The sequence below is a fragment of the Danio rerio genome, chromosome 22 (assembly GCF_052040795.2).
Source record: "Danio rerio strain M-AB ecotype USA chromosome 22, GRCz13ab, whole genome shotgun sequence".
NCBI classification, from domain to species: Eukaryota; Metazoa; Chordata; class Actinopteri; order Cypriniformes; family Danionidae; genus Danio; species Danio rerio.
The window spans coordinates 37,962,883-37,980,376 of NC_141042.1; the positions used below are offsets into that span (position 1 = coordinate 37,962,883).

The 17,494-nt window shown below is 38.6% G+C and overlaps 1 protein-coding gene and 1 long non-coding RNA gene across 3 annotated transcripts in view; one reads left to right on the top strand and one right to left on the bottom strand.

The window, feature by feature from the left end:
- Positions 1–3,391: 3,391 nt before the first annotated feature.
- The window catches only part of armh3 (armadillo like helical domain containing 3), a 53,967-nt gene continuing 39,864 nt past the window's right edge, over positions 3,392–17,494 (bottom strand). Inside the window, exons 25-27 of one of the 2 annotated variants that reach the window (XR_015521088.1) lie at positions 14,015–14,131; positions 9,583–9,809; positions 3,392–3,851 (exon numbers count right to left, since the gene is read on the bottom strand). Coding sequence is in view for 1 of the 2 variants with exons in the window: in NM_200619.2 (NP_956913.2) it covers positions 9,717–9,809; positions 14,015–14,131 (210 nt within the window). In the remaining variant the exon portion in view is untranslated. 2 annotated transcript variants of the gene reach the window in all.
- Positions 3,394–7,748, top strand: LOC147831673 (uncharacterized). Its single transcript, XR_015522484.1, has 2 exons — positions 3,394–6,652; positions 6,817–7,748. It is a non-coding gene; the product is annotated as an uncharacterized LOC147831673 (long non-coding RNA).

Below are 17,494 nucleotides of genomic sequence, written 5' to 3' on the forward strand. Positions count from 1 at the left end.
GCAGTGGGGCAGTACTTTCGCCTCACAGCAAGAAGGTCGTTGGCTCAAGCCTTGGCTAGCCCTGCTAAAAAATCCAGCTTAAACCAGCCTAGGCTGGTTGGCTGGTTTTAGCTGGTCAACCAGGCTGGTTTTAGAGGGGTTTTGGCCACTTCCAGGCTGGTTTCCAGCCTGGTCTTAGCTGGTCAGGCTGGAAAATGACCAGCTAAATCCAGCTAAAACCAGCTTGACCAGCCTGGTTTAAGCTGGACATAGCTGGTTTTGGCTGGGCTCCCAGCCTGCTAGGCTGGTCAAGCTGGTTTTAGCTGGTCATCTCCCAGCCTAACCAGCTAAGACCAGGCTGGAAATGGCTGGAAACCAGCCTGGAAGTGGCCAAAACCCCTCTAAAACCAGCCTGGTTGACCAGCTAAAACCAGCCAACCAGCCTAGGCTGGTTTAAGCTGGATTTTTCAGCAGGGAGGTCAGCTAGCATTTCCGTGTGTAGTTGCCTGTTCTCCCCGTGGTGGTGGTCAGGTGTCCCCCAGAAGTCCAAACACATGCTCTATAGGTGAATTGGGTGGGCTAAATTGTCCGTAGCAGGGCCGTTGCTAGGGTTGAAAAGGATAAGGGAAGCGATTTATAATTCGATAACTGAAATAGCATATTACAGTAGAATAAAATAATATGCTAGATGCGTGAACTGACTGTGATTTAATTATTACAGAAACAAATGACTGGCTATATCATATATAGATAAATATGTCTAGATATCTATATCATATCTAGAAATGTATAACAATTTACGTTTATCTAATTCGCATGTGTTTACATTGATATGATGCACATTTTATTTCACCAAAACTACACACATTTTATACTGTGAAAACAAATATTAAGCTTCATCAGTAGTAAGAACTATTCAGTTTGGCAAACAGTTGTAATATTACCTCATCAGCTTCAGCTCCTCAAAATAATGAATGAATGAGTGCAGTGGCAGGATTTTTTTAACACCATGTGACAACAGTGCCACTTCCACCTGCTGATAGAAACAGGTACTGCAGAACAGCTGACTATATAATTACCCGACACAAACGCTGCGTTAAGTGGAATGCGCGTGATGTGGTAGATTTCAGTACAAACTAAATAAATGTCAAACAAACTATTTTTATTTAAGTGCAACATATTCCAAAAGATGAGGGGCTTTTGACTATACAGTAGCATCAAGGTTTGTTTGAGCCCGGGACGACCATGGCTTGTTATTATGTGTATATATATTTACGCTGTGAAAGATCTCTCGGCTGTGTAATTATAAACATGGCGGTTCTTTTGTTTTCATTCTGGTTTGTTGCGTAAGCGAATGTTGTATTTCTGTAAAGCAACAGCGCGTCTAGCTCCGCCTTTTGGTAACTTACCCTTTCTCGAGTTTGGTACCCCTTGAAAGGGTGCCGAAAAAGTGGTACGGTTTGGTTAGGTACGCTTTTATGGCCATTTTCACTGTCAAAAAGAGTATCACGTATCACGTATCACGCTTTCAAAAGGGTGCCGAAAAAGTGGTACGGTTCGGTACTCTTTTTGACAGTGAAGATGGCCATAAAAGCGTACCTAACTGAACCGTACCATACCACTCAGTAGAAACAGGCCATAACAGTTTACCCATAATACAGCCATGGCCAGCTGTCAGGTGATGTTTTTTTTCCTTTATTTTTATGCCCAGTACTTTTTATAAATCCACTTAAACACCCTAAATACATTCGTTTTATTTTATTTTTGGCTGGGGTCGCCACAGCGGAATGAACCGCTTTTCTGAAAAGAGCACAATCTCATTTAAATTTAAAGTGACAGTCACTAAAATGCAATCAGTACCAAAGCCTAAAGGGTCAGTTTCAGAGAGTTAGAAAACTCTAATTGTGGTGTATTTTGAGCTGAAACTTCACACACACTCTATGGGACATTAAAGTTTACATCTTTTTCCCCAAATGAAAAGTTTTCAGTCAGTTATAAGTAACACGATGACTTATGAATCAGCATTATTATTGACTAATAATTAATTGACACTTGACCTTAGTCAGGAACACAAAGTATAGCTTGCCGACTCTCCCAGATCTCCTCAAATGAGTCAAATGTCTAAATAACATGAATAAATCATTCATTTGCTTTGGTTTAAAAATTTTTGCACACATTTAATATTTTATAGACCCGGGCCACTAGTGCAGGGATAAAAGACTTATATTTAGTTTTTGTCTTTGACTATTTTTAAACCACTCTCCTCCTAAAAAAAGAATCCTCCTCTCTTCTTCTGAAAGCCGTATCAATGACATAATTCAAGTGTGAATGTATATATAACCATTAGGACAACTGTAGGAATCTGTAAGCACATTATTGGGTTTATATTTATCCAAGATCTGAAAACACGAGACCAAAGGAAAGCACATGAAATGACTGCAGATTCGAGCTCTGAGCATTTCACATCACTCTAATAATAGGATACTCCATCAATCCACCTTTGATGCATTTTATTTAAAAGGTTTAGACTAAGACCTGCCAGAGTCAACTATTTAGGACTATGTAAGATCTGACGATGTTAACAATTCAGATTAAAGCTATATCAGATATGCATTCAGATGTTACAAATAACAATAAAGTCCACGTGAACCAGTAACAGTATTGTGATGCACTTCCAACTGAATCAGAATATTCAGAAGGGGGCGGGGCTTTCATTTGCGCATCATTCTCTCATTATTGACCTTATTCTCCGCAGACGAGCGGGCGCTGCTATTTGAATCTTTTTGGCACGAGACTTCCGGTCTCATTCACTTCCATTCATTTTTAGACATTAAAAACTGCTCGTTTCGCTGTTTGATGTTGCAAACTGATATTTCCTTGTTATATTATTCTACTTGGCCTGTATAGTCATGCAAACATTTGTTTGTAGAGCAAGTAGTTTGACCGTTTTTTGCCGTTTATTATTCCTTGTCATTTCTCCCATAGGCGACTGAATCGGAAGTTCTCAGACAATCGCGAAAACAGGCACACTTCCGCATTTTAGAATAAGGTCAATACGGTCAGTGTTTCCACATGCAGCTGACTGATTCCAGCCCTAAAACCCGCTTAAAAAACAAAAAGCACCGCCCAGAAATCTGGAGACTATGGTTGCGTTCGAAACCGTATACTCAATTTCAATAAGTACTTGCTTAACGAGGACTAAAAGGCCGCATTTAAGAGTAGATACCCAACATCCAAATCTTGTTAAGTACAAATAAAATGTTTCCCAGAGATAGGTTGCAGCTGGAAGGGCATCCGCTGTGTAAAACATGTGCTGGATAAGTTGGCGGTTCATTCCGCTGTGGCGACCCCAGATTAATAAAGGGACTAAGCTGAAAAAAAATGAATGAATAAATGAATGAATAAGTCAACAACACATGCAACAAAGCTTTATTCAAAGCAATCATGCATAAGAGACACAACCGCATGTTATATTATAGCACCATAACATGGTCATTTTTCACACCTCGATGAAAAGTTACTAAGCAAAATGTAAAATTGGGTATTAGAGCACCACCTTATGGACAATTTTCATGCCTTGTTGTGAAGTTATTAGCAAAAATCGGAAAGGAGGACACAGAGAACGGACAACGTTTCAATGACATTATTAAATGAATAAATAAAAAAACAAAAGGGTGGCAGCGGTCCTTCGCGGTGACTACCGTCAAACTGAAAACAAACCAAACATAAGCTTTAGGCCCAGTCCTCTTCCTCTATCATCACTGTTTGTTTTATGCTTTCGATCCTCCATGAGACTCCAGGCCGGTGTGCGTACAGGTGATGCTCGTCATTTCTGAACATTTCACGGGTCTGGCTGAAATCTCCCATTCAACCTGCAAACAAGAGCTTCTTTCACACATACAGACCTTTCCGGAAAATTGCCGGCAATTTTCCGGAAAGGTGTGTATGTGTGAACAGGTCCTTTTTGAAAATACCGGTAAATTCGTTCTGGCTATTTTCCGGAAAGAGAAGTTGTAACATTACCGGCAATTTGCCGGAATGCTGCGCTGTGTGAATGCAGAAGGAAGATTGCCGTAATAAGCGCGTGCACGTCTAGAACGTGCTGATGTGAGACGTCTGCTTTAGCCAATCACAACAGTCAGACGCATTTACGTCTGCGCGGTTTGTGAGAATAAAAGCCTTTGAATATTTTTCCAGACACATTTAGCTGCTAGAAGTTAGTCAGATCACGTTTATATGTTGTTCTTAATGCCAACTGTGTAAATAATCATCGATGAGATGCTTATGATAAGCCGTTGTTTGTTTACCTTCAAGCTTTGCGTGTGCCTGTGAAACAGCCTGTGAGCGCCTGCACACGCACATATTATGAACATCTCGACATGCGAAAGTGATTCTGCGACAGTTGTTCACAATACTGATCATCCACAGAGTTTGTAAATTAGTCAAATGTTTACAAACACAAGCGCAGCCGTTTAAAGCTCATTTGTGGTTGATGATGTCAGAATTTACCGGTATTTTGGAATGGATGTGTGAATGCTCTTTTCCGGAAAATTTTCGTAACGTCCTCGCCTGTAAAGTCGTTCCGGAAATTTTCCAGATATTTACCGGTATCACGGTATCACTGTGTGAAAGGGGCTAAGGGCCACGTTCTCAACTCTGCGCTGCCTAATTCATCGTTTAGCCGCGTCTCATGCGCAGCTCAAAGCGTTTAGGGCTAATCTGATGTTCAAATAAATAATGTAAAATGTCTTTGACAAGAATAAAAATCAAAGACACACAATCTGTAGAGTTTCAAGATTGAGATTTTTTGTTGTTGTCCTTTTCTAGTCCTACTGTCGGACAGATGTGTGTTTAGTGGTGCATAATCCGGACCATATTGTCGAGTTTGGAGAAAATGAAAGTGAAAGGAAAAAAACGACGACGAAGGAGAAATGAACAGCTGCAAAAGAAGCTGCTGAAGAGGTTTAGAAAGTTACACAGTCGGAAATATAATAATAAACTAAACAAAGATCAAGAGTGTAGAATAGAAAAGAGCAAGTGTGTTTGGGAAAGATATTGAAAATAAATATGATAAGCCTCTGCTTTATTTACAGAGGAGATCAATGGAGATCTTTAAGCTGCTTTTCAGAAAATCCATCCGAACATAAACCCGCAGGGAAACCAAAGCACACCCATCCATCTCTTCAGACCCATACATACAGAAATGAGAGATCAGTCTGTGATCAATATTTAGAGCGTTTTCAATATTTATAATCACTTCTGTGCACTTTTCAATTGTGACACTAGCTGCGTTTGCATCAGCCCGTGTAAATGCACATTTTGAAATATTGTATTTAAAAAATAAGTGATTTGTAATAAACATTACTTAAACTCCAGTGCTATTTTAGGATTTCCGCCTGGATTTTGCCTAACCAAATTTAAAGGCTTCCCAAATCCCCATGCAGAGGTGTAAATGCAAAAAATCTGGAATCATTTTAAAGAAAACCCTTTGAATTTTCATGAAACACTATTGAAAGTGTTTAAAATAACTGTATATGTCGTCTGTGTTATAATAAACACCTAATAAAAGAGGCACGTTTTGTATTGTTTTTTTATAAACTCAAATTTAAAAGTGTAACTTTGAGGTTGTGTGTGGTCTAGCGAGCTGTAATTAATTTTGCTGATTCCTGCACATGTCTGTAATCATAGAGAACAAGAAAAATGTCTCCACCATAATCTATGCAAAAGTTATTTTATTCCAACTGATGAGAGGTGCTGTACAAGCCACAGGGAGCGATCATTGTTTTTCATATTTCACTATTCTTTTGTTTGATCAAACATAATTCACTGTGCTTGGACCATGTCAGACATATAAAAGGATTACTTATGCACATCACCTCAAAAACAGAGAAGAAAGGCCCTGAAGCGCACAGCATAAGAGATGACAGCTGTCTGTGCTATCTGGGGCTGCTTATTGATCATAAATGTGATGTTTTCACTTCTGCGGCATGGAAACACCGCCAATCATTCGGCAACTGTTTGATATGTGAATATAATTCAGTAAAAAGAATGCTGGAACCGTATGAGCACCGGCAAGAGCTTTCATTTGAGCTATAACTTGTGTCATATGAAAATTTAATAATGACCCAGTGTTCAATACCCAACTCGGGTATCCAAAATACTGTGTATTTAAGTGTAAATAACTTTTGTATAGTATAATAAAAACCAAAGAGATGCATATGTGCATAAAATATAGATTCTACACCTTTAAACGAAACCACTTAAGGGGGTCTGGTGCAATGCTAGCCCTTTAAATCTTAAAGCGAAGTCGATGATGTCACAAACCCGGTACCGCAGAGTTTACCTGGTTAATTTGCTGGGAAAAAAAGTTGTTACGTTCGCTTGAGGTGGTTTTGGACTTGTGTGAAAGAGTTTAATGTGAATAATGGGATATAGGAACACATTTGCCGAGTGAAATCTGACATAGCAAACATTACACGTGACCAATCAGCTCCATTGTGATTGCCTTGTTTACTGCCGGTTGCTAGGTTACCAATACTACAGTCAGCCACTCTAACAACCTGATGGAAACACACCTAAGGGGTTTTTGTGTTTTGCAAATTTCATCCATTGTTGTTTTGCAGGAGAAATCATGCTATTCGACTAAACCTAAGATCAGGGGTGCCCAAACTCGGTCCTGGTGTCCTGCACAGTTTAGCTCCAACTTCCTTCAACACAACTGCCTGGAAGTTTCTAGTATAGTTTGATTATCTGGTTCAGGTGTGTTTGATTGGGGTTGGAATTAAAATAAGCAGGACACCGGCCCTCCAGGACCGAGTTTGGACACCCCTGCCTAAGATTGTCAAGTCAATGAACACAAACCAAGACACTGGCCGTCGTCTTGTATGTTGTACAAATATTTAATTAGGAAACAGACGCCAATAAATAAGAATACTAAGGCGAAAGATGTCAAACACTCATCTAGAACCCCAGCCAAGAAGAATTAACAGAGATCTTCCTTGAAATGTGTTCATTTTATTCACATATAAGTTGGTTTAAGATGAATTAGGTATCAGAGCTGGTTTGGGTTCTATATAATGGTCGAAAACAAACCAACAGACAGCAGGTCCTCTAAAACTGGTCTCATGCAAACTAGCTTTAATTAGCTTGTTAATACATTGGTTTCTTTCTTTACCCAGTGTTACACAACCCCACATGCTGCCGTCTGCACACTGCAGCTTCATTTCCGTTCATGATAGCACACTGGAAGCTCTTTCAATACTGAGAAATCTGAGGATTCAGAGACTGTCAGGTTTTAAAATAATATTTAAAAATGTATGCATTCATTCTTGATGGTGAATCTCATGAAAACTGTTGTGAAATGTCCAGGTCACATTTTATAAAGCATTTAGGTTTCACTTTTAAAAATAAAAATTAAGCCTAATAATTTTTTGAAAGATGAGAATTTTAGGTAATTTATTAATGAATTTCCCATTACTGTAATATCCAAGAATTATCATATTTTACACTGTAAGCGTGCATTTTAATAGAAATGAGCAGCAAGATTTCCATTATTAGAGATGGTGGTGCATTACTATAATGAGAAGGCAGTTAAGGTCAAATCCTCATTACCACAACATTCCAAAAATATAAGAAAAAAAAGACATAACTTTGCATTAATTTAGTATGCGCTGCACTGAATTTACTGCTTTCAATATAAAAAGGCAGGACAATGATCAATACTGGGTAGTAATGACAATGCGATGTTCATTTTTAAACATAAACCAATAATACAAAACTAGAAATAAGTAAAAAATAAAACCTGTTTTTGGAAAACTATTATTTTGTTGTATTGTGATATTACTATATTATTAAGCATTGAGCAAATTTAACTCCAGTTTCACTCAATTCACACCATGGGTACTGAAAATAAAACATTTAGATACTTTGCATAGTTGTGTAATTAAATTTTCTTACAAATTCCAGTCAATTTCGCACCCAATGCTCACTACCGTGATATACAAGATATATATATATATATATATATATATATATATATATATATATATATATATATATATATATATATATATATATATATATATATATATATATATATACATACATATAAAATTTTAAATTGTAAATATGCATTACGGCAAGATGTGCTATATTGAATTAGTTTTCTTTGATTATCACTACCGCATTTTGAAAATCAGAATGAGATTTTGGTGCATTACAGTAATGAGAGGACAGTTACGCCATTATTACATCAAACATACAAACAAATATCTAATATTCATAGCAGTATACCTGTATTATATTATGACTAAAACACAAGGGCAGAAAATAATCTTTGCCAAATCAGAATTTAGGTGAATTACGGTAATGAGACTTATGACAATTTTACACTAAACTATAATTACCACAAAATATATAAAAATCTAATAATAATTATAACATCATGTACGCATTATGGTAGAATGTGTTATTCTGAATTTATCGTTTATCTCCTTTAAAAAAAGACCAGAAAAAATGAAAATGACTATACATTACGGTAATGAGAAAGAGATTTTCCGTACATTGTTGAAATAAGAATTATTTTATTTGCCTTTATAGTAATCAGAATTTAAGATTATTTTACTACAATTTAACTAATTTTACATCATGTGCAATTTAAATAAACTAATTTAAGAAGCAATTAGATTCTTTGCATTGTTATATCCTTGATGTTTTTCACAAATTCAGTCAACTTTGCATCAAATGCTCACTACCGTGATATACAAAAAAAATATAGTAATCAAATTGTAGCTATGCATTACAGCAAATAGTGCTATATTGAATTAACTTGGTTTGATTATCATTACTTTAATATGTAAATAAGGATAAGATTTTGGTACATTACGGTAATGAGAGGACAATTAAGCAATTATTACACCAAATATACAAACAAGTATGTGATATTCATTGTAGTATAACCATATTATGTTTTTAGCAAACCGAAAGGGCAGAAAATAATCATTGCTGAATAATGATAATTGGATTTTTGGGGATTTACAGTAATGACGAATGGCGAAATTCGATAATTTCACACCAAATTCTAATTACAACAATATTCCTAAACATTTTATAATAATCATAATACCAGGTAAGCATTATGGTAGAACATGCTATTCTGAATTTATTGTTATTTATGTTATTTAAAAGGTCAGCAAAATAAAATTCACTGTACATTGCGGTAATGAGCAAGAGATTTTTCGTACATTGTTGCAATGAGAATTCTTTTATTTGGCATTATAGTAATCAGAATTGGTCAGAAATCAAATCGTAAATCATGACAGCTTTATTTCGTTGACCTAGACATTTCCTTTCCAGTTTTCTTTCGCTATTTTATTTCCGTTCACACATCTGGACACGAAAGCGGCATATAAAGAACAGAAGACATTGGTTTCATCAGTTTGGTACTAAGGCAATGAAGAATACATGACAGAAACTGCACCAGAGAGAAAGAAAAAATAAAAATACCGTGTAGTCAGAATCAAAATTCACATTGTGCAAAGTCTGGCTGATTGCTGCTTTTTTTGTGTGTTCGTTTTTTCTGAGTCTGTTCTGAGTGCAACCAACCTCACACACCGCATCAGTAATCCAGCTGTGTCCTCTGGAAAAGTCTGCTGTAACATTGAGAAGCCTCAGATGTGTGGAGCGATAGATGTGTCAGTATGGAGGGTCCTAAACTCAGGACAAAGGTCCCGTAGTTTTCAGGATATGGAGGAGAACTCCTTCAGCAGGACGTCCTGACTCATGGTGGTCAGAGACACGTTCTTCCTCACGTTCAGACTGATGGAGCGCACCTAAAACGCAGACAAAACCAGCATCAAAACAACTCCGTTTACTGGAGAAGCAGGTGTGTGCGCACGGTCATAAATTTGCTTCACATTAAATTTTTACGCCACAATGAACTCCTGAGGGCAAAGCGATTTGTGCTCAGTTAAGTGAGGAAGGAAGGGCTGGAGAGCTAAAAACAACTTTCAGCTCTGAAATGATCAAAGAAAACAGACATTTTGTCATATAGTTATGGCGTCACAGTGGATAGCACAATCACCTCACAGCAAGAAGGACGCTGGTTTGAGCCCCGGCTGGATCAGTTGGCCTTTCTGTGTGAAGCAAGGTTATAATAGTTTTGGACTTTACATTAGTTTTAGTATCTATTTCGTTTTGACTTTTTTGATTTCAAATTGAGTTAGTTTTAATTAATTTTGGAGTCAGGTGTACTGGTTTTTATTAGTTACTATATTTTGAAATAACTATTTTTTATTAGTTTCAGTATAAGTTTTAGTTTTTTTTTCTAAATGAGGATATTTGTTAGGTGCAAGGTTCAAAATCTACAGGATAAATATTGTATAATAAAAACTCAGCCATACATTTTTTTGAAACCTGTATTCAGAGAACACATGAACACTATCATCTACCCATCCTCAAACTCAAATACAACAGCCCACAAGACTGCAGCCTTCAGTAAAAAATGTGTGCAAGGCCGCTTCTGAGGTTAGACACACAGTAGTGATGGGAAGTTCAGATTTCTAACGTGGATGTTAGGACTCAACATTATGTAGTCAGCAATAGTCATTTCAGTCAGTTAAAACATCACTATGATCTGAAAAATGTCTTACAGTAAAGTTTTGCAACCCAACTGAAGCATGATTCACCTATTTAAATTTCATTTGGATTGTCTGTTATGAAATAAACTTACATTTTTCACTAGATTCTACATTTAAGGCCTCGGTTTACCCGCGCTGCAGTTGTTAAAGTTTAGTTCAGGCACACAGCAGGCTGAAGGCCTGTGTTTGTGTTTGGTTCACTGAATCTCGCATGCGCAATATTATCGGTTTACCGCTTGTTGCTGTTCTAATAACTGAATGAGAGTATATATTGGATTATTAAGAGTCAGAGGGGGGTATTAGGCATCTTAAAAAGTAAGTATTTTGTGGATAAGTGCTTACTGGAGATGCAAATCGTTTCAAATGATTCAGTTCGATTTGGTGAACTAGTTCAACCGGTTCACTTAGAAGATCCAGTTAAAAAGATTCGTTCGCGATCGCGATACAGAAATAAAACCCATTATTGGGCACAAACGTGGTAAAGTAATAGTTTGAAGAGTCTGTATTTAATGCTTTCACCGTGCTACTGTCATGTTCACTCGTTGTTTTTGTCACGTGAGCAACAGCGAGGATGACTGGAGGAGAACCGGCTCGATCTGGCCAATTTCAGCCGGATTACAGACTCTGAGGTGCCGTACGGGTCAAAAACCTGCAGAGCGAATTAGATTTACTTCTAAACCGCTTACAGTTAGATTATGTATTAAATACATTTACAAAGACGAAATTAAAAAAGGTTTTTGCTATAATTCTAGTTAGTTTCAGTTAGTTTTGTATGTACACAATACAGTTTCAGATAGTTCTAGTTTTTTGAAAAAACTCTCGTTTTATTTTTTATTTGAGCTAACGACAATTATTTTACATTTCAGTTTTCGTTTTTTTTGTTCGTTTTTATTAACTATAATAACCTTGCCGCGCTGCAGTTGTTTGAGTTCAGTTCAGTCACACAGCAGGCTGTACTGTTTGTGTTTGGTTCACTGAATCACGCATGCGCAGTATTATCGGTTCACCGCTTCACAATGTAATGTTACTGTTCTAATAACTGAATGAGAGTATATATTGGCACATTTAGAGTCAGAGGGGGGTATTAGGCTTGTTATAAAGCAAGTAGTTTGTGGATAAGTGCTTACTGGAGATGTGAATCGTTTCAAATGATTCAGTTCGATTTGGTGAACTAGTTCAACTGGTTCACTTAGAAGATCCAGTTAAAAAGATTCGTTCGCGATCGCGATACAGAAATAAAACCCATTATTGGGCACAAACGTGGTAAAGTAATAGTTTGAAGAGTCTGTATTTAATGCTTTCCCCGTGCTGCTGTCATGTTCACTCGTTGTTTTTGTCACGTGAGCAACAGCGAGGATGACTGGAGGAGAACCAGCTCGATCTGGCCAATTTCAGCCGGATTACAGACTCTGAGGTGCCGTACGGGTCAAAAACCTGCAGAGCGAATTAGATTTACTTCTAAACAGCTTACAGTTAGATTATGTATTAAATACATTTACAAAGACGAAATTAAAGGAGGTTTTTGCTATAATTCTAGTTAGTTTCAGTTAGTTTTGTATGTACACAATACAGTTTCAGATAGTTCTAGTTTTTTGAAAAAACTCTCGTTTTATTTTTTATTTGAGCTAACGACAATTATTTTACATTTCAGTTTTCGTTTTTTTTGTTCGTTTTTATAAACTATAATAACCTTGCCGCGATGCAGTTGTTTGAGTTCAGTTCAGTCACACAGCAGGCTGTACTGTTTGTGTTTGGTTCACTGAATCACGCATGCGCAGTATTATCGGTTCACCGCTTCACAATGTAATGTTACTGTTCTAATAACTGAATGAGAGTATATATTGGCACATTTAGAGTCAGAGGGGGGTATTAGGCTTGTTATAAAGCAAGTAGTTTGTGGATAAGTGCTTACTGGAGATGTGAATCGTTTCAAATGATTCAGTTCGATTTGGTGAACTAGTTCAACCGGTTCACTTAGGTTACACACACAGGTTAAAAAGATTCGTTTGCGATCACGACACAGAAATAAAACTCATTATTAGGCACAAATGTGTTAAAGTAATAGTTTTTAGTGCATGTAACGCTGTCACATCGCTGCTGGCATGTCCACTCGTTGTTTTTGTTACGGGAGCAACATCGAGAGTGACTGCAGGAGAACCGGCTCGATATGGCCAATGGCAGCAGAACAACAGACTCTGAGGTGCGAAAGGATCAAACACCCTTTAGATTTACTTCTGAAAGACGTACAGTAAGATTATGTATTAAATACATTCACAAATATGGAAACGAAGGAGGATTTTTCTATACTTTTAGTTTCAGTTGGTTTTGTATGTACACAATACAGTTTCAGTTCTAGTTTTTTGAAAAACTCGTTTTTATTTTTAGTTAACGACAATTATTTTACATTTTAGTTTTTATTCGTTTTCGTTAATTACAATAACCTTGGTGTGGAGTTTGCATGTTCTCCCTGTGTTGGCGTGGGTTATTCTGTCAATATCTACTCACTCTGATGATGTCCCTAAGCTGCATTCATTTATTATTATTTATGTTACGTTAATAAAACAACAAAACTTAAGGCAATCCTGATATCATGGTTTCCGCTACATTCATTTTTCCATGGCGGGGCGCCACTCCAAAATTAATCCCGCCAAGTCAACATTACAGCTTTTCATTCACAACATTGTCGTGTTTTTTTTAAAAATAGCGGGTGATATTCGCACCAAAACATATTAAAAGGTAAGTAAATTATAACAGCGTGAACTTCTCTGTAACAGTAGAAGTGCTGTGCGTCATTAGTTTTACCCTTTACGGTTATGTGCTGACTGACTGACTGACAGGTGCGTGATGCGTGAGGCCAGCAAACACGATGTATAGCCATTTCACTTTATTCAGGACGCATTAATGCCTCTCTATAGGTCTATTAGAGACATTTATAAATATTCCAAACAAATCTAATAAATGTTGGAGACATACTCGTTACATAAACGCATTAAATCACACTTCAGCCGCGATTATTTGAGGGCGCACAAGAAGAACTGTGCTTGAGCAGCTTATATTTAAGGGGGCGTGCAAGAAGTTTTGTGCATGAGCAGAGGAAATCAGCAAGAGATTCGCATGCTCGTAGGCTATTACATAAATGCGATCTGGACTTGTAATACTGCACTCACGACATTTGTCATTGAAATAACGCCACAGGTAGACCTGTTTAAAAAAGGCTTGCCGCCACTTCTGGAAAAAATCCTAGAGAAAAAACCTTTATTTGTAATGAAATAAAACTGAGCGAAAGACATTTAATGCAGACATTCAGATCTCATTCATCTTTATATGTCATGGTTATAAATGTTTAACAACAGTCTCATGAACGCTCCCTTCAAATAAAGTATTCCTGAAGATCTTACCAGCTCCTTGAAAAAGCCGGCCTCTCTGGGCTGCTCAGAGTAACGCTCGAACTGATCCAGACCGTCCTGCAGCTTTAATGTTAGTGTATCGTAGTTGGACCGTACCACCTCCAGCACCTGCAGAAAAACACAGATCACTTTATAAAACATACAACTACATGAAACCTTCCAGCTTCAACATCTTCATTACTGTTCACAGCAGAGCTGCACAAAATATATCCTTTCAGCATCGATTTCGCAATGTGCACATCCACAATAGTCATCACAGGATCTGCAATGTTGAGCTGTGATTATAATTAACGAAAAAAATCACAGTTCAGTACACAAGATTTCTTGATTCATTGTGAATTTCAACCATAGTCTATTAGTGTGAATTGTTTTTTTAACGCAGATGTGTTTAAGTTTTGTGACTGTAAGATTTAAAGGAAATTGAAACTGTTTGGGAACAAGAAATTATAAAGTTTGCCATTTTAACAAACTTTAATTGAGCTTAATTATTTATGAAATAAAGACCATACAGTATTATTTTAGATTTAATGATTGAATTTCCTCATTATTGTAATATTCCAACAAAAACAATAACAAAACAATTTAGTAGCAATAGTTTATTTCGTTTTTATCTTTGCTTAATTTATATTTTTTATTCATTCATTCATTTTCTTTTCAGCTCAATCCTTTTATTAATCTGGGGTCGCCACAGTTGAATGAACCGCCAACTTATCCAGAATATGTTTTACACAGCGGATGCACTTCCAGTTGCAACCCATCACTGGGAAACTCATACACTCTCATTCACACTTATACACTACAGACAATTTTAGCCTACCCAATTCACATGTACCGCATGTCTTTGGACTGTGGGGGAAACCAGAGCACCAGGAGGAAACCCACGCGAACGTGGGGAGAACATGCAAACTCCACACAGAAACGCCAACTGAGCCGAGCCGAGGCTCGAACCAGCGATTTTCTTGCTGTGAGGCAACAGCACTACCTACCATTTCTGATACCTGATTTGTTTTATCTTTGCCATAATGACAGATGAAAAATATCTAGTCAAATATTATTTAGACACTTCTATACAGCTTAAAGTGACATTTAAAGGCTTAACTAGGTTACTTAGGTTAACTAGGCAGGTTAGGGTAATTAGGCAAGTTATTGTATAAAGATGGTTTGTTTTGTAGACTTTCCTCCAACTTGGAGATGGCAAACCAACTTTTTCCGGTGGAGCACTATGGCCTCGGATTTGGAGGTGCTGATTCCCATCCCAGCCAAATCACACTCAGCAGCAAACCGCCCTAGTGCATGCTAAAGGTCCATGTTCGAAGAAGCCAACAGAATTACATCTGCATCAGCCCAAGGCTATGCTTTGAAATGGTCCATAAAAATTATGAATAGAATTGGTGACAAGGGGCAGCCCTGCCTGAGCCCAACATGCACTGCAAACAATTCTGACTTATTGCCGGCAATGCAAATCAAACTCCTACTCTGTTAATACAGGGACGAGACAGTCCTTAAAGCGCTTCTGACCCCATACCCCCCGAGCATTCTCCACAGAATGCCACGAGGGACCTGGTCGAATGCCTTCTCCAAGTCCACAAAACGCATGTGGACTGGTTGGGAATGCTCCCATGAACCATCCAGCACCCTGGTGACAGTATAGAGCTGGTCCCGTCTGCCACGGCCTGGACGAAAACCGCTTTGTTCCTCCTGGATCCTAGGTTCAACCATTGGCCAGATTCTCCTCCCCAGTACCCTGGCATAGACTTTCCCAGGGAAGCTGAGGAGTGTGATCCTCTATCCTTGGAGCAGACCCTCCGGTTCCCTTTCTTGAAAATGGAAACAACCACCCCAGCTGCCCAGTCCAGAGGTACTGTCCCCGACCTCCATTGTAGAGACATGCCAGCCAAGACACCCCCACAATATCCAGTGACCTAAGATACACAGAGTGAATCTCATCCACCCCAGCTGCTTTGCCACTCTGGAGTTTGCAAACTACCTCAGTGACCTCAGCTTGGGTGATGGGTGAGTACACCCCTGCATCCCCAGTCTCTGCTTCCTCAATGAAAGACGTGTCGGTGGGTTTAAAGAGATCCTCACAGTATTCCCCAGTCAAGGTCAACAGCTCTTCCACTGTAAACAGTATTGATGTGGAGCTGCATTCCCCTCCTGAGGCGCCGGACGGTTTGCCAGAATCTCTTTGAGGCCGACTGATAGTCTACCTCCATGGTCTCACCGAAATCTTCCCAGGCCAGAGTTTTTGCTTCCGGAACACCCTGTGCTGCAGCACACTTGGCCTGCCGGAACCGGTCAGCTGCCTCGGGAAACCTGCAAGCCAACCACGCCCTGTAGGACTCCTTCTTCAGCTTGACGGCATCCCTTACTTCCGGTGTCCACCACCGGGTTCGTGGATTGCCACCTCGACAGACACCACAGACCTTACGGCCACAGCTCCTCACTGCCACGTAAACAATGGAGTCGGAGAACATCGACCACTCGGTCGCCAAGTCTCCAACCTCCCTCGGGATCTGGTCAAAGCTCTTCCGGAGGTGAGAGTTGAAAATCCCTCTGACTTGAGGTTCAGCCAGACGGCCGAACATTTTGATACATTCTGAAACAATTCATTCATTAATTTTCTTGTCGGCTAAGTCCCTTTATTATTTTGGGGTTGCCATAGCGGAATGAACCGCCAACTTATCCAGCACGTTTTTACACAGCGAATGCCCTTCCAGCCGCAACCCATCTCTGGGAAAACTGAAACAATTATTTATTTATTTTTTTTTTTTTTAGAAAATCTGATTAAGAATTATTCAGTTACTACATTTATGAATGCAGGTCCAGCTTTACTTTGTTGTTGCTGTTGTTAACACATACCAATAAATTAATATTCATCTACCCAAAATGATCCTCCAATCAAAACCATTTTCCGTAGCAACTGATGCAAGGAATAATTTCAAAGTGGGCTTTTTAAAACTCCAGGCTGTTTTCGGTCACCTTGCGAACACTAATCCTAAGTCTGAAGTGTGACTGGTGCGCTCCAGGGCACCAAACAGGAACATGAACACAAAAGCCCAAGCACTTAAACACTAAAGTAAAGAGTGGGAGAGAGGGTAGAGGAGGTCTGATGGAGGTCATGCGGCAGCATCTGGCATACCTCGAGATAAAAGAGCAGAGACTGGGGACGGCGAGTGACAGCTGGAGCAGCCATCTGTAAAACTGACCTCACTTCCAGCGCACGACATCATTACCCTGCAGATCAAAGGCTAATTAAGCAGCACCTGTGGCCACAAACACCTGCGACTGACTGACTGCTCCAATCAACACTTACAGTTCACTTATTCACATCCCTAAATCATATTTCTTTTACTTTTATGCCGCAACACGTGATGAAGTGTATATTTTCTACACTATTTAACCAAAGTCTTGTGGCCTACTTAAGTTTTAGCAACAACCAATAATAACTTGATTTCTAGTTGATCGTTT